Here is a 27,952-nt window from a genome sequence, read left to right on the forward strand (position 1 = left end):
TGTTGTCACTGTGAGATGTTGCTCCCACAAAGGAATTCCAGGATTCTGACCCAGTGATGAAGGAGGAATGGCACTATAATAAGTAGGGAAGTGTAGTGGGTGTGTTATTAGATTAGTAACACTAACAAAGAAAACAAGTTCAAATCCCACCATGGAAATTTAAATTCAACTTTAAACACAGTCTAGAAATAAAGAGCTGGTACCATTAAAAGACCGATAAATAGGGTAACATTCTTTTTATTAGATGTATAAAACAATATATTCATTGGTCCAGTTAAAAGTGATGCACCAAAATTAAAAATTCATGCGCACTGATGAGAAAAAAAAGTTCCAAAGTATTCCATTTTTGCTGAACCTGGTTAACTGAGGATCCCCAGAAAACACACCAACCATAAAATAGCTGTAGGCCAAGTGTTCCAGCACAGAATGTTTAACACAGAGTGTAACTAAGGCGAACGGTGCTTTAAGGCAGTCACATGGCCAACCAGCTCCATTAGGCTCAAGACAACAGTGTAAACCACATGAAGAGCTGTAAATTTCAAACCAGTTCAAAGATGATCAGCAACTGCTGGTTCAAAGTACATCAAAAATGCGACTAAACTAACATGCAGGTTTCCCTTCATCCAGGCATCCTCACTTTCAGTGAACTGGTATACACACTAAGAGTGTCAACAGGAACAGGAGCTTTCTCGCCACCATCAGGATTCATCTCGAGTAAACAAAAGAGGCTAACTTCCCTTCCTTCAAACGATTATGTAAAGCTGACAGCACATAGAATGGCTGGGAGAGTTACTAAATTCAGTAATGAGAGAGAACTGGATGAATACACATACTGTCTGGATCCACAGTACCGGACCACCACCCCACACCCCCACTTTGTCAGATGCAGTAACCCGCTCAGTGATCTAGGTCCATGGACACAGTATGAAACGTGTCTTCAAAGGTACACAGTTCCATCTTCTGCAGCATGTTACACTTCGACTAGTTATTCCATAATTGTGTGTCCAGAGTAGGGAAAGAACACATTCTATCTCTGGGCCTGGTAGTCAAGTTGCTTACTTACTTCAAAGGTAGCAGAGATGCAAGGAATCTGTGCACAAACCACACCCAACCCCACAACTTTCCTCACTCTCAGATATAATAAGTCAGCACAAGGCAGGTATTATTTCGTCACACGAGCTAAGGCTTTGCCCGTGCCCATTTTACATATAAAAAAACAAGCGATGTAACAATTTCTTTAAAAAAAATATGTAAATAAGATATTTGGCAGGACAATTCATTTAAGGCAAGGTGATCTTCACAGGTATGAGAAGACTCAGCTCTTCTCGCTCTTCAACAATGTGAACGTCTATCTCGGAAGCAGACAGATCCATCCTCCAGGCCAAAGTAAACTCTCTCTGCCATGCCGATGAATAATCCGGTCTCTACCACTCCTGCAGGGACACAAATGTTTACAAGTACAGCATATTCACAAAACAAAAAGAGAATAAAGTTGTGGAAAATGGGGCAAGGCCAAAATTTGTTGCCCAACACTAATTGCCCTTGAGAAGGTGATGGTGAACTGCCTTCTTGAACCACTGCAGTCCATGTGGTGTAGGTACGTCCACAGCACTGTTGGGGGGTTGGGGTGGCCAGGGTGGGGTTGGGGGGGGGTTGGGGTGGGTAAGGTGGGGTTGGGAGGGGGAGTTCCAGGATTTTAAATCAGCGACAGCTAAGGAACAGCAATACATATCCAATTCAGGATTGAGAGAGAGTCAGAGGATCATGTGAGATTTGGGGGAGAACTTGGAAGGTGATGGATATTCCCTTGCACCTTCTAGCCTCTCCCCTCATTTCTTGAAGGAAACGAGACATCCCATGATACTACAGGTATCAACAACCAACCAGTGTCTTGCCCAAAGGTAGCCTAGACAATGTGAGTTATTTACCTACGGCTGTTAATATAGTAGCACAAACATGCATCTTCCAACAGAATTAATTGGACAGCAATCCCATTGAGGAACCCAGTCAACTCTCCTTTCCCTTCTGCTCCACAACCCACTTCACTCGGACACCAAGAGTTACCTTACCAGCCGCTTTGAGCTTCTGAACCTTGGCCTGAAAAACAGGTTAGAGTTTGGCCAGGTCACCACGTTTAAGCAACCACAGTGAACCTCGCTGTTCCTGATAGGTTAAAGGTCAGTTTTAAATGCTGGTTTGCCATGTGAGTAATACTGGAACAGATGGCTCAGAGATTGATGGCACTGCAAAGCAGCAAAGATTTTCTACATGAAGTAACAACTAGTGGGAAATGGGCTGGAAATATTATAAGATAAAAGCCAATATAAGACATATTGAAGGTTGAATACTGCAAAAGTAGTCAACATTTCCGAATGATCATTTATTGCAATCTTAGAAGAGTTTCTTTTTGTTTGAATGTGGAGGAGCATGGTGGGGGGGGGATCAAAAAAGCACTGGCTTGTCCAGGAGCAATGAATTTCCTGGGTCTGGCAACTTGCTGGCTTTAACACAAGTTCTGGTGAATTAAAAATAGAACAAATGAAAAGGATACTCAGTTGAACGCTCACCTCCAGCACTCTGTGTTAATTCAATGTTATTACAATTAAGCAGCCCTTCCTTGAGGCTTTTCCCTGCCTTGTTGATGCTCTGTAATTACAATTCTGAAAATATAAATCCCTTTATTCAGAGCTTCCATCTCGCCGAGGATGAGGCCATTCAGGCCAATTCACATCCAACAACCTGCTCTGAAAACTCTGTTCAAGTTTTGACAGCAGTGACAAATTCCATCACAGCAGCTGAGACAATCCACAACATTCTAAAGCAACCAACAACATTCTAAATAAAACAACCCACAACATTCTAAAAAGTCAATTCACCCTAAGTCCCAATGTTAACAGATGGAGCCTTTAACAAAATGCCAGGATCCAAATCAGATCCGCAACTTCACCAACAGCTAATCAATTCTTCCTCAGGCCATACTCTAGCTGTGCACCAAGTTTCTTTGAAATCCGTCCCTTTATTTTTTGGGATATATTGTTTACAGACAAACAGATTAACAGGGAGGAAAACATTATCTCCGCCCACCTTCAATGACATAGGTAAAGTAATTACTATGCTGAAATCCTCCAAGCAAGAGCTGGATCTGTTTTTGCCTGGGCCAGAGATCACCTTGTACAAAAGGTAGGTGCTGCAATGAATTATCAAGGCCAGGGTGATCTCCAGGATGAGGTTTGATCATTTAGTCAGGTGGGATTAAAGAGGGACTTTCTAGATTTATTCCCTCCAAAGGGATTTAAATCTGATTATTTTTCCTCTCCCAGGTGACCATATGATTTTGGGTGTGGTGGGGAGTTAATATTGTGACGCACGAGATACCACAATTGGGTGGGCCACATTGGATGGACAAGAGGGTTTTTTCCTGTCCATCATTGTCCAAATGTCCATAAAGCTTCTTGTGGACTAGTAGTCCAGAAGTTTGGATCCATAATAAAGATTATTTAAGTTTCAATCCCAATGCAACAGTTTGGGAATTTTAATTCATTTGACAAAAAGCACTCTGTGAATAAAAATGTTGATTCAGTAAGAGTGACCATGAGGCTGTTGGATTGTCATAAAATCCCAACAGGTTCACTAATGTCCTTTAGGGGAGGAAATCTGCTGTCTTTATGTGATCAGGTAATTCCAGCCCCACGCCAATGTGGTTGACTTTGAACTGTCCTCTGAGGTGACCTGGAAAGAAACTAAGTTGCATCAAACCAAGGCGCCAACGGAGGTTGGGCAATAATTGGCGGCAACACCCACATCCCAAGAATGAAAAGAAACACAAGATGCAAATGTGTGAAAGAGAGGTGCCAGACTCTGAAAGTCAATGTAGAACAAGCAGTTCATATAGAGAATGGCAAGGTTTTGGAACAAGCTGGAGACAGTAGCACAGTGGTAATGTTACTGAATGAGTAATCTAGAGGTCTAGACTGCAGCTCCAGAGACAGGAGTTCAAATTCCATCACAGCAACTGGCGGAATTGAAATTAAATGAATTAATAAGTCTGGAATAAAATGCTAGTCTCAGTAATGAAACTACCGAATTGTCGTTAAAAACTCATGTGATTGACTCTTAACTGGCCCAGCAAGCCAGTTGGTTCAAGGGCACTTATGGGTGGGTAACAAATGTTGGCCTCTCATCCCAAGAATGGAATTAATAAGTCAGTAACTGAAGAAAGAACTGGATATAAATATTTGGCACAGAAAGGAATGCAGGACTACACTCACTTATGAGGGTGAGAAAGAACGCATGTGAGAACACATGCAAAAGACAGACAACGAGAGCACATGCATGGGAGAAAGAGAAGTGGAAGAGGCAGCGAGCTAACAAAGGTGGAAGAAGAGAATATGCACACACAAAAAAGGAAGCAAGATAGTGTACAGTGCCCTTGGAATTCATTCCTACCATGTGTATGCAATGGTCTTCCCTGGTCCTGTACATCCCTCTATTCCTATTAGCAGCCACGTTATGGACACTAGTGAAAATTACTGTGACATCTGAAGTTTGGGACACTGGAACAGGTGACTGCTAACTGCCAACAGATTAGAATTGAAACAATTTCCTTACCTGGAATCATTTTAATGCCAACATTCACATTCTTCCAGTCAGACATGTTATTAAACTTCCAATCCAAGATTAAATTGCCGTTATCCGTCACCACTGGGCCCTGGAATAAACCAACACATTAAAACAGCTCAATTCTCTCACAATCAACACAGGGTGGAGGGGCGGGGGCGTGCAGTGGGGAGGAATGGTCCCTAATGTCCTGGCCAATATTTAGCCCTCAACCAACAACAATAAACAGATCATTTGGTCATTATCACATTGCAGTTTGTGATGCACACCAATTGGCTGCCACCTTATGTACATTAAACAGTGACAAGCACATACTGCCTTGGTTGTAAAATGCTTTTGGACATACACGAGGTTGGGAAAGGGGCTACAGAAATGCAGTTCCTTCCTTCCAGCTGTTTGCCACCCCACTGTTGCCTCACTTAAGTGACTATAATTATGACAGGTTTAGATGACAAAAGCTAAACACTGCAGATGCTGGAGATCTGAAATGAACCCAGAAAGTGCTGGAAAAACTTAGCAGGTCTGGGCAGCCTCTGTGGAGAGGGAAACAGAGTTAACAAAGAAGCATTCTGAAGAGGCGTCATTTTGGACTCAAAACGTTAACTCTGTTTCTCTCTCCACAGATGCTGCCAGACCTGTTGAGTTTTAAAAGCACTTTCTGGTTTTATTACAGGTTTTGATATTCCCGTTAGCTGATGGTACAAGGAATTGTGGACACAGATCAAAGGCTTTGAGCAAGAGATGCAGGGGAGAAATGTGAGGAAGAACATTTTTTTTTGCAGCAGCAGGTGGTAATGATCTGAAACTTGCTGCCTAACGTGGTGCTGGAAGCGGAGACAACGATTTCAAGAAGAAATCAGATAGGCACTTGAGGAAAATAAACTTGCAAGGCTACGGAAACAGAGTGGGCGAATGGGACTGATTGGATTGCTGTACAGGGACCTGGCATGGACTTGATGGGCTGAACAGCCTCCTTCTGTGCAGAAATGATTATTACGCTATGTTATGACCAAGTCCCATGCTCACATTACATGGTGCACATGCATAGTACTTCCAACATGAATCACTGAATAGTGTTTAGGAGCAGGAATCTTGCTGAATCTTCACTTTGCCAGCACAGGGATGGCCAGATTCAGCATTCAGGCCCCAACCTTAGCTAACATTAGGTAACTCAGCAAGCACTGGTGGGAGGGGAGGATGACGTGAACACATGTCTGCTCCAGCCTGCCTTGATTGTTCTATCCCACTGACCTACTGAGTCCTGGAGATGCTTCACACTACATTATACACACAAGATTTGCCTCTCTTTAAAGAGATCCAAACACCAACAGATCTTCCCTGATCTACAAAGGAAGGTTTGGTGTAGCCATGAACGAGAGCTCCCGCTAAGTTCTGTACTTACAGATTTATTGACAGCCATTCGCAACTCAGCTGCCCCACCAAACTTGGCAGCAATCGCCTTGGTAACGGGCACATAAGCCATCGGGATGACTTCAATTGGAACACCTCTTTTCCATTTCTCCCCGAGACTTTTGGAATCCTTCCTAAAGCAAAATTAAAAGGAATTCAAAAGACGACTACATCACACGGCATCAAATCGTAGAGCACAGAAACTTCTGGAAAATACAAGAATTTACCATGACAAGCTGGGGTGACGCACAAAGCAAAATCAGAGGTGGATTGAAGTCAATAGTAAGTTTGTGTACGAGCATCCAAGTGGCACCAGGAATCAGTCCTAAGTCCACTATGCTTCACTGCTTTTAGATTCATGAGCTGGATAGCAGTGTTGAGGGACATGGTCAGCATGTTTGCAGATGGCACCAAAATCTATGCAAGGGTTAAAGCAGTAGAGGATTGCGATCTAATGCAGAGAGATTTACATGTGCTAGGGAACAGACCATATAATGACATAAGACATTTGACATGGATAAATGTAACGTCACACATTGGGTAGGACCACCGAATATATCATTTACAGGGAACAAAAGCTGTTGAGAGAGAAAATGAGTCAAGGTGCTCTTGATTAGCCAAGACTCATGACCTCGGCACAGAAAGTGTAGCTAAAACCACCCTTTTTCCACTTCTTCAATTCAATGCTGAATGTTGACATAGTTTCAACCTCAGCCACCAACCCTGGAAGTGAATTCCACAGTCTCACAATTCTCTTGATAAAACAGGATCTATGAGCCCATCGGGAGGAAAACTAAGCCAAATTTAGGATAAACTCAGGAACCATCTCATGGATGCTAATATCCTGGAACCCAGAACTAAAACAAGACCAATGGACGAGATGTTTCAGAATTGTAGACTCAAGTGATACCAAACCGATGCCTTTAAAAAGAAATCAGTGGTAAGTCATGACTTAGTAAACAGAGCAGGTACTTTTAAAACAAGCCTGCACAGTGGGAGATAAAAGGGAGCTGGGTTCAGTAATAGGCGTTACTACAATAAATGTTGTCACAAGGGTTCAATGAAGTGAGTGTGTCACATTATTTCTGCCCTTTCGCCATGTCAACTGTGAGATGCATGCAGCAGTACAATTGCTTTATCCTTCCAAGGCTCAGTCATGAGTTTGAAGAGAGCATCTAAGCAGCAGAAGGGTAAATACTGGTGGGAATGAATGAGGGGTGAATTATAGGTGTTTTATATCTCTGCTTACATTGCATCCTTTTTCACCATTCTCAACCTTATGCATTTGGAGTAGGAAACCAGTCTCTTTAGACAAACTGGGAGTCATATTTATACAGGAACACACAAAGAACTGCTGCACAAGACTGGATCCTTACACATAAATGTCTAAAACCCTTATCCCAAAGACCATCAGATAACAGAGCGGGGCTTGTTTACACATAGATTATAGCCAGAGGGAGGGAGAGAAAAAATTGACAAAGATTTTTTTCCTTCAGCTGCATTAATAATGTTGCAGTACGCACATCAAAGTGATTGGATCAAACCACGAGAAACCCAATGACAACACTGGAATGTTAACTAAAATTGAAAACACTGAGAATTATGAAAGTCTCAAGGCTGTCCAGTGTTCTCCAATAAATCCTCAGACAGAGAGAGTGCGTTTTTTTTCTCTTTATTCTTTCATGGGATGTGGGCATCACTGACAAGGCCAGTATTTGTTGCCCATTCCCAATAGCCCTTGAACTTGGCTTGCTGAGGTGATGAACAATGTATCATTTTTACATTGAATTTTTATATATATATATGTATTTTTATGTTAAGGAAGGTAGAATGGTTCCAGTTTCACTGAGGCATTTTATGAGCCTTGGTGCCTAGACATCCGAGTGGACCTGTGGCTGAAGGGTCAGCCTTTTGGGTTTCTTTATGTATATATAAGTTTTTAATGAGGTTTTACAACCCCTGAATTTAAAGAGATGAGTTAAAAAGGGATGAGAAGTTTAGTGATTTTTGGAAAAAAAAACACTCAGTAAGAAAAAAACCAGGCTGTCGCCTAACGACGCTGGTCAAGTGTTTCAGACACAGAAAAAGAAAGGGAAGAATTCAGTGCGTTTCAGAGAGTGAGGGCATGGATTTTCAGCTAAGAAACACTACTAGGCTATTGGAAGACTGAATTAGGGAACTCATGTTTGCTCTGCAGTTGAAGCAATAGTGAGTTTAGAGTGCGGTTTTGGGTGCCTCAGGGAGAGATACATCAAGCGAATGCTCAAGAATTCGCCAAAAGAAAATTATTTGCAAGCGTGCCAATCCCAAGCACAGAGCCTGTGTGGCAAGCTAGTGGTAAATCTTCACTGGTTTGTGTATCTGTAGAGATATTGCTGGGTAACGGAATATTGGGAAGTTGAATCATCCTCTTGTGTTTGTATTGAGATCTCCCCAACCTTTTTGTCTTGTGTAACATATTTATTAAAACAAGAGAAATGAAACCATGTTATTCTTTGTATTAAAGGTCATGTTCATCAACAAATTCACAGGAATCTGCAGATGAATATTAACATTCACGGTTTCTAAAAAAACAGTTAGGATCTATCAAGCCAGGTTTCACTCTGGGATCTGACTTGTCCTGCATTAACACCAGCTGGGATCGTAATACTGACTATTTCAGAGGGCAGTTAAGAGTCAACTACATTGTTGTGGGTCTGGAGTCACAAGTAGGCCAGACTGGGTAAGGACAGGGGATTTCCACATTAGTGAATCAGTTTTACAACAATCAATGGTAGTTTCATGGTCACCATTGCTGAGACTAGCTTTATATTCCAGATTTATTAATTGGATGTAAGTTCCACCAGCTGCCATGTCTTCCCAGAGCATTAGCCTGGGCCTCTGTATTACTAGTTCAGTGACACTACCACTATGTCACCATCACCTCAGAGTTAGAATCACTATCTGGCCCAACAGGCCACAAGGACACATTGTGAGGGGAGGTAACCAGATGAATGTGAAGCATTGAAGCCAGCACCACATCACCTTGTTAATGCTAGGGGCAAAGGCATGTATAGCATTCACATCAAATTCCCGAAGCTCCTCTTGGGTAGGATGGGAGCCAGGGGTGGGGGGAAAGAACTGTTGAAAGGATGTTCCCGCTTGTGGGAAGACTAGAACTAGAGGATGTATTTTAAGGGGCCGCCCGTTTAAGACAGGCTTGAGCAGAAATTTTTCTCTTAGAGAGTCATGAACCTTTGGAACTCCCGTCCCCGCACAACGGTGGAGACAGGGTCATTAAATATTTCTAAGACAGAGGTAGACAGATTCTAACAAGGGAGTCAAAAGTTATCAGGAGTAGAGTTGAGGCCACAATCAGATCAGCCATGATCTTATTGAATGGTGGAGCAGCCTCAAGGGACCGAATGGCCTACTCCTGTTCATAACTTGTATGTTCACATGTATCAATGGTTTCAGCGCCTGGAAGCACCAAAGCACTTTGGAGCTGGGCTTTGGTAACTAGGTTCTGTTTGAGGTATGTGCGCCCTCATCCAAGCCTTGGGGTGTCATCATGGCACAGTTGGTAGCACTCTCATTTTTGGGTCAGAAGATGGTGGCCATGTGCCCCATAACCAGGAGTTCAGTGACATAGATGCACATTCTCAGTCTCGTTAGAGGGACTGTCTAACACTGTCATGGGTGGGGTCCTTCAGATTGGATGTGAAACTGGGACCTCACATGCCTGTACAAAGGGATGTTTAAAGCTGCAGTAGGAAAATGGGTTGGGATCGCCTTTGAGGATCCCATTCAAATGGGTTGAAAGGGTGTCTTCACCCCAATCCAGAGAATACAAGTCTTTGAACCACTAAAAGATTGCATCAAATGCACATCTTTTACAATGATGCTTACTTTTTTACACATAAAAGGGCAAATAATCCAGCGAGGCACTCACCTGTAATCTGCAACAACAATGAATTCCTTGGCACAGCTAGCAACAATCTTCTCCTGAGTCAAACAACCTCTGTTGGAACAGAAGAGGCAGCAGTGTTACACTCAAAATGCCAACCACCCACCACTTGCTGGATGGACTATGCCGGCCATTTGGCGCATCATAGCCCATTCCCCACCACAAGCCATTCACAGCTAACCGTTTCTTAAAGCCTTAAAGACTTTTTGCCTTCATAATCCAACTCAAAAGTTGACTCCGAGAGCTGATAAGAATGGAGAATTCCTACCATGCAACATATTGGCAGGGTGCCACATTAAAAGCTCTGGAAAGATGTGGAAGCTGGAGACCAGAGCAATAATATTATCATTTCCCCAAAGAGGAATCACTGGAAAACTCATGCCAAGGAGATTAAAAATGCTGGGTGGTTATTTTTGAGCGTTATCTGATTAATATTTTGGAGGCAGGGAAAAGCACTGTAGAGCCTCTCACTTAAAAGTGTTCGCTTGTTGGGATAGATCTGATTTGTCCTTGGTCCAGTGAAGAGTAATGGGCTCCACAACCTGCACATGTTCCACAGGACATCCCGAGATCGTAAAAAACACTATATTTTTTTTTATTCGTTCATGGGATGGAGGCATCGCTGGCTAGGACAGCATTTATTACCCTTCCCTAATTGCTCTTGAGAACTGCGTGGCTTGCTAGGCCATTTCAGAGGGCGGTTAAGAGTCAACCACATTGCTGTGGGTCTGGAGTCACATGTAGGCCAGAGCAGGTAAGGACAGCAGATTTGCAAGTTCTTTCTATACCTAATTTTCAAAGAGCAAAAATGCAACAGTGTCATAGTCCTTGTGTAACACTCACCCTCCGCCTTTGATTAAGTTAAGATCAGAGTCCACCTCATCTGCACCATCAATAGCAACATCGAGCTAGCAGAGCCATGAAAGGAGAAAATAAAAATAAATTAGTCTAGTAAATATGCAACAATGCAGCGGTCCACATTGGCATTGGCCAGCATGTTATGCTAAGCACTGTTTTTCAAATTATTTATGCTGTGGCGATGGGTCACACTATCAAGGCCAGCATTTATTGCCCATCCCTAATTGCCCTTGAGAAGGTGGTGGTGAGCTGCCTTCTTGAACCGCTGCAGTCCATGTGGTGTAGGTACACCCACAGTGCTGATTGCAGGGATTCCCCGGATTTTGACCAAGTGACAGTGCAGGAATAGTGATGGGTGTGCAGCTTAGAGGAGAACTTGGAGGTGACAGTGTCCTCATGCAGTTGATGTCTTTGTTCTTCTAGGTGGTAGACATTGCAGGTCTAGAAGACGCTGCTGAAGAAACCCGGAAGCTTGCTACAGTGCATCCTGTAGATCGTACACACGACAGCTACTGTGTTGGAGGCAGTGCACATTTGAGGTGGTGCATGGGTTAGTGGACAATTTCATTTGAAGTTCATGCGCCTGGAGCACTCCTGTCTAGTACAACTTTGTCCAACTTGTACTCTGCTGAATTAGCTACATAAGCGAGCACTCTGTTTATAGTAACAACAGAGAATGTGGGTAAGACAGCATCTGGCGGGGGGGGGAAAAACAGTGCTCGCATCTCAAGTTGATGACCTTTCGTCAGAACTGGCACAAGTTCTGATGAAAGCTCATCACAACCTGAAATGTTAACTCTGTTTCACTCCACAGATGCTGGCTGAGTGTTGCCAGCATTCGATTTTCATTTCAGATTTCTGGCATCCACAGTATTTTGCTTTTGTTCAGGAATTCTATTTGTTTTGTTGGCCGACCCACCCTCCTCCCAAAACAAGCAGCATGACAAAGACAGGTAAACGTGTCCTACCTCAGGGTGTCTATCCAGGTCACTGAGAGTCAACTGATGCTGTAGGATTAGCTGACGAGCCTGAAGGAACAGAAGGAAAAGACATATACAGTTTGAACAGGAGCTTTTACGTTTAGGAGTATGGGCTGCAGCCTTACTGTAAAAAGGTCTGTTAATGGTCAAAGGATCCACAAAAATTTCAAAAGGTGTCTGCTAGGAGGCACTATGTACTTGCAACTCTCAGTTATTAACTGGAATCACTCATATTTACACCATAAACAGTTTTATCCACTTTCTGAAAGAATAGGGTGATAAAACAGACTCTTAGTCTTACGCTACCATCACCTTCAACATGAGCAAGTAAGAAGTTACAAGTGACCCTACTGCCGAGTTAAGGGGGAGATAATTATTAGCTTGGATCACTATCCAAAAGCGTGCGTGTGCAGACTGGAGGGGATGGGACTGGACTGGGTAGGGCTGTAACTCTCCCTCTCTCACAGTCAAACGGCACATTCAATGCCCAGGTCAACCAGGCTCAGGAACTAAAGGGTTGTCTGAAAACGACTGGGGGAATAACACAGCCTCCCAATCGTTATTTAATTACTTATACAAAAAGATGCTGCATTTTTTTTAAAAAAAGCAACATTGACAGCACTCATCATTTACACTCGTACGGACCAGAATAGTGTTAGCTTATGACTGAAGAAGTGTTCTATCAACAGGGGAGTGACACCTAGCTACACTCAAACTGACTCACATCTAGGATGCTACAGTCCCTACTTTATCACAAGGGTCCAAACGGCTTCTCCACTGTACATACAAACATACAAATTAGGAGGAGTAGGTCACTCAGCCCCTCAAGCCTGCTCAGCTATTTAATAAGATCATGACTGATCTGAATGTAACCTCAACCCCACATTCCTGCCTACCCCCCGATAACTTTTCACCCCCTTGTCAATAAAAGAATCTATAAAAAAAATAAACATGATAATGCAAAGTAAACTGTGGCAACATCTTCCCTACGCACCATGATGGTAAAAGGTTCACCAGTTTAGAACAATGTCTGATCACGTTCTCCGGGACAACACTTAAGTGCTTCATATACAATAACTTACTTTTGAAATGCAATGACTGCTGGTTATGCAAAGACTGCATCCATTTTGCTTGCAGTGAGATCCCACAACAGGAGCGATATGAATGACCAATTAATCTATTGTTTGATATTGGTTGAGGAAGGATAAAGACCAGCAGGCCTCCCTGCTTTAGACAGATGATGAGATACTTGACATCCAACTAAACGAACGGTGGAAGCAGACCCAATCAAGGCCTTCAAAAGAGAATTAGCTAATTATCTGAATAGAAAAAATTTGCAGGGCTACAGGGAAAAGGCGGGGCAGTGGGACTGGGTGACTTGCTCTTGCAGAGAGAGCGAATGGGCTGAATGACCTCCTTCGGTGCTGTAATGATTCTAGGAATCTATGAAATGAAACAATGGGTCTGGGTTTGACATCTCCAACAAGCAGCAGTTTTGCGGGACTGCATTACGGCATCAACCCAAATGACACGTTCTTAGAATCAAAATGGTTAGTGCACAGTAGGACTGCACTCAGCCTGGTTTGTCCCTGCCGGCTCTCTGTAACAGCAAATCAGCTAATGCTACTCCCCTTCCCTGCGGCTTCGCAAACTTTCTCCCTTCAGGTGCTTAACCAATTCTCTCTTGAAAGCCACAAAGTGAGTCTGCTTCTGCCACACTCTCACGCAGTGCATTCCGGACCCTAACCACCTGCTGCATAAAACGTTCCTCCTCATGTCACAGTCTGTTCCTTTACCATTCACCTTAAACCTGTGTCCTCTGGTTCTCGAGCTGCCCACCATAAAGAACAGTTCCTCCTTAACAACTCTGTCCAGACACCCCCACCCCTCATGATCTTGAGCACCTCTATCAAATCTTCCCTCAACTTTCCCTTCTCCAAGAAGAACAGCTCGAGTTTTCCAATCTATCCCTGCGACTGAAGGTCCTCATCCCTAAAACCATTCTTGTAATCCTTTTCTGCACCCTCTCTAACGCCTTCATATCCTTCCTGATGTGGCCAGGATTGGACACAATATTCAGTTCAGGCCGAACCAGTGTTTTACAAAGGTTCACCATAACTTCCTTGCTTTTGTAGACTGCGTCCCTAATTATAAAGCACAGGATCCCACATGCGTTTTTAACCATTTTCTCAATCTGCCCTGACATTTGAATGATTTCTGCACATATACAGGCTGCTCCTGCGCCCCTTTTAGAATTGTATCCATTAGTTTACATTGCCTCGCCTCACTCTGCCTATTAAAATGTATCATTTCACAATTCGCTACATTAAATTTCAGCTGCCACGTTTTTGCCCATTTGAGCGCAAAACTTCAGGCTGACACTCAGTACAGTACTGAGGGAATGTGGCACTGTCGGAGGTTCTGTCTTTCAGATGAGATGTCAAACCAAGGCCCTGTCTATTCTCTCACTGTTTCAAAAAAGGAGCAGGGAAATTCTCTTCAGTGTCTTGGCCAATATTTACCAATCAATCAACATGACTTAAAAATCTGCTTGGTCATTGTCACATTGCTGTTTTTCAGAGCTTGTTATGCACAAATTGGCTGCTGTATTCGCTACATTACTTTTGAAGTGCAGTCATCTTTGTGAGTCACTGGCCACAAAGTGTTTTGGGATGCCCGGTGGCCATGAAAGGCGCTATATAAATGCGAGTCAACCTTTATCATCAGGTAATTGTGGAAATTTCAATGTGTGTTTCGAATGTCGCCATGGTAACTGCACAGTATGCTGATGCTCTCGAACATTAACTTCAATCTCACCTGGAAAGAGGTAGGTACACAGACTATTTTCAGACTCTCGTCTCGAACCCGCTTAGCTGCAGAGAACAGAAACAAAGGTTTTTAAAGAGAGAAGGTATCAGAAATCTGATCTAGTGTGTTCGCTCTTCACACAAGAGGGCACCCAAGAAATGGGCTTAGCAAATAATTTGCTTCATTAAATAAATACAAATAAATAAACAAACACAAACCAACCCTGCAAATTAACCTTACATTAATTAACCTTTAAAGCCAGTGCACAATCACAAACACTTCAATTACATTGGATGGATATGAGAATAGCTGAGTGACAGGAGTCAGTAGTGGTGAATGGACTGGAGCAAGGTATATAGAGGGGTTCCCCAGGGGTGTGTGTCAGAGCCACTGCTTTTCTTCATATATATTAATGACCTAGGCTTGGGTGCGTAGGACACAATTTCAAGATTTGATGTTAACTCAGAAGTATTGTGAACTGTGAGGAGGTTAGTGATAAACCCCAGGAGGGAATAGGAGCTTGTGGAGTGGATGAACACTTGACAGATGAAATTTAATGCAGAGAAGTACAAAGTGATATTCTTTCTATGCAAATGTAAAGAGAGACAACATAAAATAAGGGTACAATTCGAAAGGGTGTGCATGGGCTGAGGGACCTGGGGATATACGTGCACAAATCATTGACTGTTGCAAGCCAGGTTGAGGATGCGGTCAACAAAGCATATGGAATCCTGGACTTTCTAAATAGGGGCACAGAGTACAAAAGCATGTAAATTATGATAAAGCCTGTATAAAATTCTGGCTCAGCCTTAACCTGAGTCTTGAGTCCAATACCGAGCACCGCATTTTGGGAAGGACGTAAAGACATTAAGGAGAGTGCAGAAAAGATTCACAAGAGCGGTTCCAGGGATGAGGAACTTCAGCTATCTAGATAGACAGGAGAAGCTGGGGCTTTTCTCCTTAAAGATTAAGAGGATATTTGAAAGAAGCGTTCAAAATCATGAGGGGTTTGGGCAGAGTAGATGGCAGGAAACCATTCTTGTTGGCAGGGGGTTCAAAGGTCAGTGACGTCAGGCGACTGACAAAAGAAGCAATGAGAAACATGAGGAAAATTTTGTTTACGTAGCGCATGATTAAGATCTGGAATGCACTGTCTAAAAGTGTGGTGGAGGCAGACTCAATCGAGGCCTTCACAAGGAAATGGGATAATTATCAGAAAAGAAAAAAATTGCTAGGCCAGGGCGAAAAGGTGGGGAGAGTGATTAGGTAAGTTGTTCGAGGAGAGCCGGCATGGACATAATTGGCTTCCTTCTGTGCTGTAACCTATGATATTTCCAACTTAACCTTCTCTGCTCTATTAAAAACAATCCTAAGTTTTTCCCCCAAGTCTTTCACCATAACTGTATCCTCCTATCTTTGGTATCATCCCAGTAGATGGACACACAACTTTTTCCATGGTTCCAATATCCTTTCCGTAATCCTAGAGATCCTTGTATTTATTAACCTCTGAGTATTCCGAAACAAACCTCGCATCTTTGGATGGTGAGGGAGATAGAAAATACGATGAAACAAAAAGAAAAGCAAGTGTATAATGCATGTCAGATGAATTCTTCAAGTGAGAACCAAGTCAAATAGTATGGGACAGGAGCCACATACAGGGTAAGAGTAACAAGAACAGCCTTCATTTTTCTGGTACCAGGTTTATTCAAATCAATTTCAAAATTTGCCTTGGTGGGATTTGAGCTCTCAATCTCTGGGATATTTGTTCATTACTAGATTGCTGTAGACTACATAATATTCACACCGCTCAAGTGCCAGGCAATATCTATCTCCAACATAAAAGAGTCTAACCATCTCCCCTTGACATTCAATGGCATTACCATCGCTGAATCGCCCACTATCAACATCCTGGGAGCTACCATTGACCAGAAGCTGGACTGGACTAGCCATATAAATACTGTGGCTACAAGAGCAGCTCAGAGGCTGGAAACTATGCAGTGAGTAGCTCACCTCCTGACTCCCCAAAGCCTGTCCATCTATTTTATCTTTTGTTTTTGCAGTTTCCCTTTAAGGGGCTTTAATTTCCCTTTAATTTGTCCATTGATTTGTTAATTTAGTTTATTTGTTTTGTAACAAAAGAGTTACAAGGCACAAGTCAGAAGCATGGTGGAATACTTTCCACTTGTCTGAATGTGTGTGGCTCCAACAACACTCAAGAAACCTGACGCCGCCAGCCCATTTCATCAGCATCCCATCCACCAGCTTAATCATTCACTCCCTCCACCACCAATGGTGCACACTGGCAGCAGTGTGTACAATTCTACAAGATGCACTGCAGCAACTCACCAAGGCTCCTTCAACAGGATCTTTCAAACCCGTGACCTCTACTACCTGGAAGGACAAAGGCAGCAGATGGGAACATCACAAACTGCAAGTTCCCCTCCAGGCCACACACCACCCTGACTTGGAAATATATCACCGTTCCTTCACTGTCGCTGGGTCAAAATCCTGGATCTCCCTTCCTAGCAGCCCTGTGGGTGTACCTACACCACATGGACTGCAGCAGTTCAAGGCGACAGCTCACCATCTGCCCAAGGATAATTAGGGCTGGTCAAGTAGTGCTGGCCTCCCTGGGACACTCGCATCCCAAGAATGAATTAATATAAACGTGCTCGTGATTTATATAATTCCCACTGCTGCACTTTTATTGGCCTCTGCAGTCCAGTCGAACAAAGAATACATTGCCTTAGATTTTTCTGATTCATATCCAGTGAAAACATGTGCGCAGACTTGAATGAGGCTCACCTCCTGGATGAAGCACACTGAGTTAAGATGCACATTCTTCCAGTGTAAATAATCAGACATCCTTGAATCCAGAGAGCCTGAAGTCCAGTTGGTCTCCTACTGGCTTTCTGTGAGGCTGCCCCTAATACTAAATATTAACACTACATCGATATTAACTTGCATCAAGCACCAGAAATCCCAGATAGCAAGCACTTATCCCCACTGGATTGAGAACCCTGCAAAAAGTCAATTCAAAATACTCAACACAAAAACAGAAAAAGAAATACCTGGAAAAACTCAGCAGGTCTGCCAGCATCGGCGGAGAAGAGCACAGTTGACGTTTCGAGTCCTCATGACCCTTCAGCAGAACAGTTCTGTTGAAGGGTCATGAGGACTCGAAACGTCAACTGTGCTCTTCTCCGCCGATGCTGCCAGACCTGCTGAGTTTTTCCAGGTATTTCTGTTTTTGTTTTGGATTTCCAGCATCCGCAGTTTTTTGCTTTTATCTCAAAATACTCAGTTGTGTTTTCCTAACCCGCAGAAACATTCTTGCTAACAACAGAGATTTTGCTGCCAAGAGGTTTAAACCTGCAATTGCATACCCACAACAGAACAATATCCAGCAGATAATCAGGCACGTTAGAATACCAGTTACTCTGCCCGAGTTAGCACCGACGCCCGGGGGAGGGAGGGGAACGTTAGCCCAAGTTCCTGCTCCTGGTCACTGTCTGGTGACTCTCGCTGGCAAGTGTGCGCGCGGATGAGAGAATGGAATTGGGTCAACCTTCCCACCCGCAATCAGCATAAGCCTACAGTCTGCCAGCTCTCACTCTCAAGGCTCACTTATGAGGAATGGCAATCTTGGAGTTGGACCACAAGGCAACATTCTCAGAGAAGGAGAAGGGGAGGAAATTAAATAGAAAAAAAAAATGTACACCAAACCTGAGATCCATTTATAATATGTTATAAATAAAATGTGTTACTTAACAACTGGCTCAAACTGATTCTAAGGGCATATACATTTCACCTTGGGACCCACCAGTGTTTGTCAAACTGCTGCAGTGAGATAGTATCATCTAAGTTCATGTGTTGCAGTTAGGACCTTGATCCACTGACCCCTTTTGAAAGAGTGTGGCAGGGATAGATATTACACTATTGTCAAAGTTTCCATCAAGTGCTGTGACATTCAGTGTAAAAGCTGCATGGGCAGATCTCTTCAAAAATCTCTCCATCTACATTACTGATAGGTTTGCTTCCCTTAATGACATTAGTGAACCAGATGGGTGTTTTACAACAATCCATAGTTACAAGGCCACTATCACTGATGCGAGCTTTTATTTCATAATTACTTAATTAACGGAATTTGAATTCCCCAGTTGCCACTGTGGGATTTGAACTCAGTCTCCAATCGTTAGTCCTTTGGCAATCTATGTTTTCCAAAAATGGGCCACAGGGCCTAATGTAATTCCTATTGCTGCACATTTATAAATCACTGGTTAGGCCCCAGCTGGAGTAGCGTGTCCAATTTTGAGCAGCAGGCTTTAGGAAGGGTGTGAAAGCCTTAGAGGGGGTGCCGAGGAGATTTACTAGAATGGTACCAGAGTGAGGAACTTCAGCTACGTGGAAGAGCCAAAGAAACTGGGACTGTTCTTCTTAGAGCAGAGAAGGTTATGTGGAGACATCACAAAAGGTTTTATGGATTCAATAAGGAAAAGCTGTTTCCACTGGCAGGAGGGACAGTAACCAAAGGAGATGGACATAAAATAATTGGCAAAAGAAACAGAGGAAGAGATTTAATTTTTTAAACTCAGCGAGTAGCTGTAATTTAAAATGCTCTGCCTGAAAGGGTATGGAAGCAGATTCAACAGTAACTACTCAGGTAAATACTTGTAAATTAAATTGCTGCGGGGCAGTGCAGAAACAGCAGGGAAATGGGACTAATTGGACAGCACTTCCAAAGAGCCAGCGCCAACATGATGGTCTCCCTCCGTGCTATACAGTTCTAACTATCGAGGATCAAACTTGAAATTTCCCTAAACTATAGCACAACAACTCTGGATAAATTTTATCAAGCAATCGCAGAGATCAGAATTATAAAGTAATGTTTCTTACAGATTAAATCGCAGAGACAGCAAAAACAAAACAAAGTTAATTTAATGGCTTATATCGTCACCAACACCCACCTATTCTGTCGACAGCATAGACTATTGTGGATCCACTGCCGATACCCAATGCTTGGTTGTTCTAGGACATAAAGACAACAGAGGGTCAGTGAGTTCAGGTTGAAGTGACATTGTATTCCCTGCGGCCAGGTGTGACTATTCTCTGTGTAAATATTCACACACAAAGAACACTTGGCCCTAGTTTAACAGTTTAACTTCAGTGGTAGGGAAGCTTCTTGAAACAATTATTCGTGATAGAAAAATGTGGATTATTAATTCTATGTGACTAACTAGGGAGAGCCAGCATGGATTTCTAAAGGGAAAATCGTGTTTAACCAGCTTGCTGGAGTTTTTTGAAAAGGTAACAGAGAGGAGTTGCTGAGGGTAATGCTGCTGACATGGTGTACAGGGACTTTCAAAAGGCATTCGATACAGTGCCACATGACTTGTGAGGAAAGTTATAGCTCATGGAATAAAAGGGACAGTAGCAACGTTGATACAAAATTGGCTGAGTAATAGGAAACAGAGGGTAATGGGCAATGGATATTTTTCAGGCTGGAGAAAGGTTTGTAGTGGAGTTCCCCAGGAGCCGGTATTGGAACCCTTATTTTTCCTGATTGTGCATCGGGTAATTTCAAAGTTTGATACAAAACTTGGAAGCATTGTTAACTGTGAGGGGGATAGTATAGAACTTCAAAAGGACATAGACAAGTTGGTGGAGTGGGCAGATAGGTGGCAGATGAGTTCAATGCAGAGAAGTGTGAGGTGATGCATTTTGGTAGGAAGAACACGGAAAGACAATATAAGGGGTACAATTCTTAATGGGGTGCAGGAGCAGAGAGATCTGGGTGTATAGGTGCATAGATCATTGAAAGTGGCAGGACAGGTGGAGAGAGCAGTTAATAAAGCATATAGTATCCTGGGCTTTATTAATAGGGACATAGAGCACAAGAGCAGGGAGGTTATGCTAAGCTTATATAAGACACCCGTTAGACCTCAGCTGGAGTATTGTGTACAGTTCTGGGTGCCGCACTATCGGAAGGATGTGAACGCATTGGAGAGAATGCAGAAGAGGTTTACAATAATGGTTCCAGGGATGAGAAACTTCTGTTATGAGGATAGATTGGAGAAGTTGGGACTGTATTCCTTGGAGAGGAGAAGGCTAAGGGGAGATTTGATAGAGGTGCTCAAAATCATGAGGGGGCTGGACAGAGTAGATAGGGAGAAGCTGTTCCCGCTCATAAAAATATCGAGAATGAGAGGGCACAGATTTAAAGTGATTTGCAAAAGAAGCAAATGTGAGGTGAGAAAAAAACTTTTTCACACAGCGAGTGGTTCAAGTTTGGAATGCACTGCCCAGAAGTGTGGTGGAGGCAGGTTCAATCAAGGCATTCAAGAGGGCATCAGATGATTATTTGATTAGAAACAATGTGCAAGGGTTATGCGGAAAAGGCAGGGCAATGGCACTAAGTCATAATGCTCATTCGGAAAGCCGGTGCAGACACGATGGGTCAAATGGCCTCCTTCTGTGCCATTAAAATTCTGTGATAGACCATGTCACTTTCTTTAATAGTGTGTTGAATGGAAAAGAGCAGCTCAAAACGTCAACTCAAGGCATTCTTAATAGAAGTACTATTCTCCTATTTGCAAATGATGTTGTCTTGTGGCATCATCCAGTACTTTCTTCACAAACTTGAACATAACAGTGGGCTAACCAATGGAAATATGCTGTGTTATGACACAGCAGATGGTAAACGTTAAGCTGTTCAAATCCCAGAGGGAAACTTGAAACAACTGTCACAACTAATTTTCAATTTGTATACATTTTCAATTTGTATACATTTCGAGATGCGTGCCTTGAATTCAGTAGTAATAAGACCATCAAGTCTTAGAGGTTTTTACAAAACTAGATTAACTATTTATTAATAAGAGAAATGATTTTAAACACATACATAGATCTACAAATTACTACTACAATGATAACTTCTAAATCTCCTAATCAATCTAACTCCCAGTTACACTTCGTTAAGACAACATTTTAAAAGGCCCAGGCAAAGAAACATGATAACCTGTTGAAGGCTTTTTACACTTGTGGGATCTTAAAAATGCCTACCCTTACATACAACCTTCACTCCTTTAAACATATTTTCCCATTTGAATGCAAATATCCATTGTTTTACTTAGCTTCCTTATAATAAAAACCTCTCGTAGCATTAAGTTTTACCAGTAACCTTTGGGAAAAATAAACACACTGTTTCGAAACTTCACCTGGTTAAATGACACATTTCACCCTTCTTCCTTTGAAAACAATCTAGTCTGGTTTATTTCAAAATGCAAACGTTCCCTTGACACCTATGTTTCTAAACTTCCCCATATTTACCTAATTGACATTTGAAACTTAACCTCTCTTCTTAGATCAAAGCACCCAGACTAATTCAATTAATTCCCACACACACAGACACATCCCACTATTATTCTATTTTACAATAAATTCCAATAGTATTATGAGAATTATTATATCTTCCTGATAGCTGAGTGTCCTCAAGTATGATACCAAGGCTTTACACGGTTCATATCTCAAGAACAATGATTGGAAGGTACAAGGGAGTGTCCCCCAAATGTTGATTCATAGCAGCACCTTGGGCTCCTGGTCAATGCCCAATTCAGTCTGGCCAGAGTCCTTCAGGAAAACACTGAGAAAGGCAAAGATGACTTTGGTCTTTCTTCAAAGACAGCAAGATACACATAAGCTCAGCTTATATTGGCAAGTCACAGTCCAAACAGCCAAGGGCAGCAAATGCATGGGAACACCACCACCTGGAAGTTCCTCTCCAAGCCGCACACTATCCTGACTTGGAAATATATCGGCCGTTCCTTCACTGTTGCTGGGCCAAAATCCTGGAACTCTCTCCCTAACAGCACTGTGGGTGTACCTACACCACATGGACTGCAGCGGTTTAAGAAGGCAGCTCACCACCACCTTCTCAAGGGCAATTAGGAATGGGCAACAAATACTGGCCTAACCAGCGATGCCTACATCCTGTGAAAGAGTAAATAAAAAGTTCAAAAAGGATCTAGACATGCAACAAATGGGCTTCCGTTGGCTTAAGTGAGAGATACGGGGCCAAGCAGTGTATTTGCTGACTGCCACAGACAATATTAAAGTGCTACCCTTCACAGCCTGTGATAATTTATGATTTGTATGTGAGATGTGTGTATTTCTTACCCTTGGAGTGAATGAGTGAGTCAAATAACTCAGCACAAGCTTTTCGTCTTGGAAAAGGTTCGTTTATTTTTCACACCCTTGCCTTGGAGGTTTATAAAGAAACTACGTACATATGAACTCGGAGTAGGAGTAGGCCACGAGGCCCCTCGAGCCTGCTCTGCCATTCAATGAGATTATGGCTGATTTTGCTGTAACTTCTCACCTACCTCCGGTAACCTCTTGCTAATCAAGATCTAGCTAGCTCTGCTTTAAAAATTTCAAAATCCCTGCTTCCACTACCTGTTGAGGAAAAAAGTTCCAAAGTGTCATGACCCTCTGAGAGAAAGTTTCTTCTCATATCGGTCTTAAATGAGTGACCCCTTATTTTTAACCCTAGTTCCAGATTCTCCCACATCCACTCTGTCAAGACCCCTCAGGATCTTAAAATTTTTGATCACTCACTCTCTCACACCAAAACTAGGTATAGATGAAGATATAACAATACTTCTTAAAAAAAACAGAAAGGATGTCAGTTCGATGCAGACCTGTTATTTCGTAGTAATGTTGCCAGAAGTGAAGGCTTTGAAATTAGTGATGTGATCAAACTAATTAGGAGCAGGAGTAGGCCACTCGGCCCCTCGAGCCTGCTCCGTCATTCAATAAGATCATGGCTGACCCGATGGTAACCTCAACTCCACATTCCCATCTACGCCCAATAACCTTTCACCCCCTTACTTGACAGGAATCTCTCTATCTAGCTCCGCCTTAAGAATATTCAAAGTCTCCACTTCCACTGCCTTTTGAGGAAGAGAGTTCCAAAGATTCTCAATGCTCAGAGAAAAAAATTCTCCTCATTTGTCTTAAATGGATGACTCCTTATTTTTAAACAGTGATCCCTAGTTCTAGACTCTCCCACAAGAGGAAACATCCTCTTCACATCCACCCTGTCAAGTCCCCTCAGGATCTTAAAGGTTTCAATCAAGTCGCCTCTTACTCTTCTCAACTCCAGTGTATACAAGCCTAACGTGTCCAACCTTTCCTCATTAGACAACTCTCCCATTCCAGATATTAGTCTAGTAAACCTTCTCTGATCTGCTTCCAATGCATTTACATCCTTCCTTAAATAACAAGACCAATACTGTACAAAGTACTCCTGATGTGGTCTCATCAACGCTCTGTATAACTGAAGCATAACCTCTCTACTTATGTATTCAATTCCCCTCGCAATAAACAATAAAATTCTATTTCCTAATTACTTGATGTACCTGCATACTATCCTTTTGTGATTCATGCACTAAGACACCCAGATCCCTCTGCATCTCAAAGCTCTGCAATCTGCAACCATTTAGATAAAATGCTTATTTTTTATTCTTCTTGCCAAAATAGACAATATCACATTTTCCCACAATACACTCCATTTGCCAGATCTTTGCTCACTCACTTAACCTATCGATGTCACTTTGTCGCCTCCTTACATCCTCTTCACAATTTACTTTCTTACCTATCTTTATATCTTCAGCAAATTTAGCTACCACTACCACACCCTCGGTCCCTTCATCCAGGTCATTTATATAAACTGTAAAAAGTTGACGCCCCAGCACTGATCCCTGTGGCACACCACTTGTTACATGCTGCCAGCCAGAAAATGACCCATTTATACCTATATATCTTAGCAGTTGTGATGGCTCCCATAGTCGATCTGCCAGAGGTTGGTTTCAAAGGTAAGCTTGAAGACGGAACCAGGTGGGGGGAACATAGAAACAAGGAGCAGGAGTAGGCCATTCGGCCCTTCGCGCCTGCTCCGCCATTCATTATGATCATGGCTGATCATCTAACTCAATAGCCTGCGAGAGGTGGTTTTTTATTTCACTTTCAAGGAACTGCGGTGTGGCCCGTCTTTAACCTGGTTGATTACACCAGTAGGGTGTTGGACCTCTCTCCATGTGTGATGAAGTTCTGTCTGGAATTCTGTCTGCAAGTTCTGACTGAAAGTTCATAGCAGTTTGCTAAATTTTAACAGGGAATAAAGATTGCCGTTCTGTTATGTTATCCTGGAACAAATGTCATCTTCCAAAAAAAAGGCTTTGAGATCATTTAAATTAACATTCTGAAGTCTTTTCCCAACTGAGGCTTCAGCTTTTGTTCTGGCCAAGACAAAATTTACATTCTTACAATGAGGCATTGAGAAACTTCATTACCTCCTGGACAAGGCCACAGTGAGCCAGAACTAACTTAGAAAGATTGTCACAGAGATAAAAACAAAAAACGACTGCGGATGCTGGAAATCCAAAACAAAAACAGAATTACCTGGAAAAGCTCAGCAGGTCTGGCAGCATCGGTGGAGAAGAAAAGAGTTGATGTTTCGGGTCCTCATGACCCTTCAGCAGAACTGAGTAAAGTTCGGAGGGGGGTGAAATATAAGCCGGTTTAAGGTGGGGGGAGAAGTTGGTGGGTGGGGGGGGGTGGTTGTAGGGACAAGCAAGCAGTGATAGGAGCAGATAATCAAAAGATGTCACAGACAAAGGAACAAAGACATGTAAAAGGTGGTGATATTATCTAAGAGAATGTGCTAATTAAGAATGGATGGCAGGACACTCAAGGTACAGGTATGCCCTGTCAGTCTTTCCACCCCACCCCCACTAGAGCTGTACCTTGAGTGTCCTGCCATCCATTCTTAATTAGCACATTCTCTTAGATAATATCACCACCTTCAACACCTCTTTGTTCCTTTATCTGTGACATCTTTTGATTATCTGCTCTTATCACTGCTTGCTTGTCCCTACAACCACCACCCCCCCACCCCCAACCTTAAACCAGCTTATATTTCACCCCTCTCCTAACTTCACTCAGTTCTGCTGAAGGGTCACGAGGACTCGAAACGTCAACTCTTTTCTTCTCCGCCGATGCCACATTTCCAATACTATAACAGAGGCTACACTTCAAAAAGTACTTAACTGGATGGGTGGAGCTTTAGAACATCCCAAAGTCCTGAAAGACGCTAAGGAAACTGACATTCGTTCCTTCTTTGCCCAACATCCACACTATTATACTTAAAGAATGTACAGCAGGGATGCTGCTTTTAGTTCCTCCCCCTGCCTGACACACTAAGGCCAATAGCAAAGCCCTCACAAGATGTTCCAACTGAGACAACAGAATGCAGGAATGCACCAGGGGCTCTCTCCTGGGCTGCCAGCTCAGAGCTACACTGATTAGGGCAGGTCACATAATCACAGAATCACACAGTGCAGAAGAGGCCCTTCGGCCCACCGAGTCTGCATGTGAGAAACACCAGACCTACCTACCTAATCCCATTCACCAGCACTTGGCCCATAGCCTTCAATGTTATGACGTGCCAAGTGCTCATCCGGGTACTTTTTAAAGGATGTGAGGCAACCCGCCTCCACCACCCTCCCAGGCAGCGCATTCCAGACTGTCACCACCCTCTGGGTAAAAAAGTTTTTCCTCACACCCCCCCCCTAAACCTCCTGCCCCTCACCTTGAACTTGTGTCCCACAGTCCAAATAGGGGAACCACTCATTTCTGGCTGGGTGGGGGGCAGGTGGCAGAAGTCTCGTCCACCTGAATAATTTCACCTCAGCCAAACCTTCACCGACACAATTTACACAAAGTTAGGTAATAAAATTCAGAAGCCTGCTGAGGGAAATCAGTCTTCACAGCTGTGAACAAATTGTCCTCCTTCCAGTTTGTCTAGCGGGCAGTGGGTCTAGAAATGTCAGCAGTGTCAACATCCCCCCCTCGCTTCTCTCCCCCTCCCTTTTGTATTTTACAAGGAAGAAGTTTTGAAAGGATTTTCATTGACAGCAAACAAATTTAAAGACCCATCTTCTCTCTCTCTCTCTCTCTGGGACTGGCACCCCAATGTAGTTTTGGACTGAAAATGAAGATGGTATCTTAAGCCCATCGCTTGTAAGGGGGGGGGGGGTGTAGAAAAAGTAAAACTTCACCCAAAAACTATTGCTGACTTCCCCACAGCTGTCCAGTGGCAAGTAGTACAATCACTGTCCAGTGCCTAGCCCCCAGCTTCTATATGTAAAGCTACAGCTCAGCTTGTGAAAATAGCAGTAAATGGTCTAAGCACATTACCAACCCCAACCCGCCTCCAGGCTGGATGCCATACGGTTTAACACAGAATATTAACAGTACAGCTGATTTGGTGCAAAAATCAGAAAGGTAGTTTCGCTGTGAATTAAAATGCACCCATTGAAAGCTTTGCTCACTTGCACGTGATTATCCACAGCCATGTAACCAGCTTTCCTCTTCGCCTCTTCCTCCATGCCTCCGCTTAACTTCCTCCTCAATGTCAGCAGCGACTGCTGCCGCTGCGCTGCCCGTAACCCCAAGGACTGGAGTCCAGGAAACCTCAGCCACATCGCCACTCCCCCACCCCCCAGCCACCTATCGGGGCGAGTGGGGCAACTTGGGATGGGGCTGCAGTTCGCAATCACCTTGTATCTGGGAAATGTAGTCCTTCCCCTGCAGAACCACCCAGGGCCAGCACTACAACTCCCAGCCTACACTCTCCTTGCCTGCGAACTGTTCCGTCATATAAGTTGAGTTGATTCTTTACTGCAGACGTTTTTGTTTTGGAGCTACTGTTGAACCTGGAGCTTCGGAAATTGGAAGGCTGGTCTGAGAGTTATGGCGATCCCATTGCATTAAAAGTCCATTCACATGTTCTTAAAGGGATATTGCTATTTGGAACCAAAACGCAGAAGGTGGGTGGGGGGGTTATGCACAGAGAATGGCAACACTATAGCACCAGACATCATCCCAAAGCACTTTCTAACCAATGAAACATTTTAAGTGTGTTTACCCTTGGAATGTAGAAAACACAGCACCTAATTTGCACACAGCAAACTGTGCCACAAACAGCAAAGTGATATGACCAGATAATCCAATCCGGTAATTACCTCCCCATCGGTCTACTCTTGATCATCAGGGAAGTGATGGAAGGGGGTCATCAACAGTGCTATCAAGCAGCACTTGCTCAGCAATAACCCGCTCACTGACACTCAATTTGAGTTCCGCCAGGGCCACTCAGCAAAAGAGCTGAAATCAGAGATAAGGTGAGAGTGACTTCTCTTGACATCAAGGCAACATTTGACCTAGTGTAGCATCAAGGAGCCCTAGCAAAACTGGAGTCAATGGGAATCGGGGGAAA

General features: G+C 43.2%; 1 protein-coding gene and 1 long non-coding RNA gene across 2 annotated transcripts in view; one reads left to right on the top strand and one right to left on the bottom strand.

Annotated features, from left to right (window-relative positions):
- The window catches only part of LOC144687906 (uncharacterized), a 572,568-nt gene that overhangs the window by 408,454 nt on the left and 136,162 nt on the right, over positions 1-27,952 (top strand). The gene's annotated exons all lie outside the window — the stretch shown is intronic.
- Positions 220-27,239, bottom strand: rpia (ribose 5-phosphate isomerase A (ribose 5-phosphate epimerase)). Its single transcript, XM_078554472.1, has 9 exons — positions 27,009-27,239; positions 19,587-19,647; positions 14,629-14,684; positions 11,800-11,859; positions 10,817-10,881; positions 9,959-10,027; positions 6,020-6,161; positions 4,609-4,708; positions 220-1,433 (listed from the first exon to the last, which is right to left on the bottom strand). Exons 1-9 carry the CDS (start codon positions 27,159-27,161, stop codon positions 1,333-1,335), a joined length of 807 nt encoding a protein of 268 aa, XP_078410598.1. The 5' UTR covers positions 27,162-27,239; the 3' UTR covers positions 220-1,332.

This window comes from Cetorhinus maximus, chromosome 1 (assembly GCF_964194155.1).
Source record: "Cetorhinus maximus chromosome 1, sCetMax3.hap1.1, whole genome shotgun sequence".
Lineage (NCBI taxonomy): Eukaryota > Metazoa > Chordata > Chondrichthyes > Lamniformes > Cetorhinidae > Cetorhinus > Cetorhinus maximus.

Bases quoted from the DNA above. Each gene is read 5' to 3' on its own strand.
- rpia (XM_078554472.1), bottom strand. From the start codon at position 27,161: ATGTGGCTGAGGTTTCCTGGACTCCAGTCCTTGGGGTTACGGGCAGCG. The intron at 11,860-14,628 runs GTGAGATTGAAG...CTGTTCCTTCAG, and splicing joins GTGTACCTACCTCTTTCCAG to GCTCGTCAGCTAATCCTACA. The intron at 6,162-9,958 runs GTGAGTGCCTCG...ATTTTGCTTTAG, and splicing joins ATTGTTGTTGCAGATTACAG to GAAGGATTCCAAAAGTCTCG.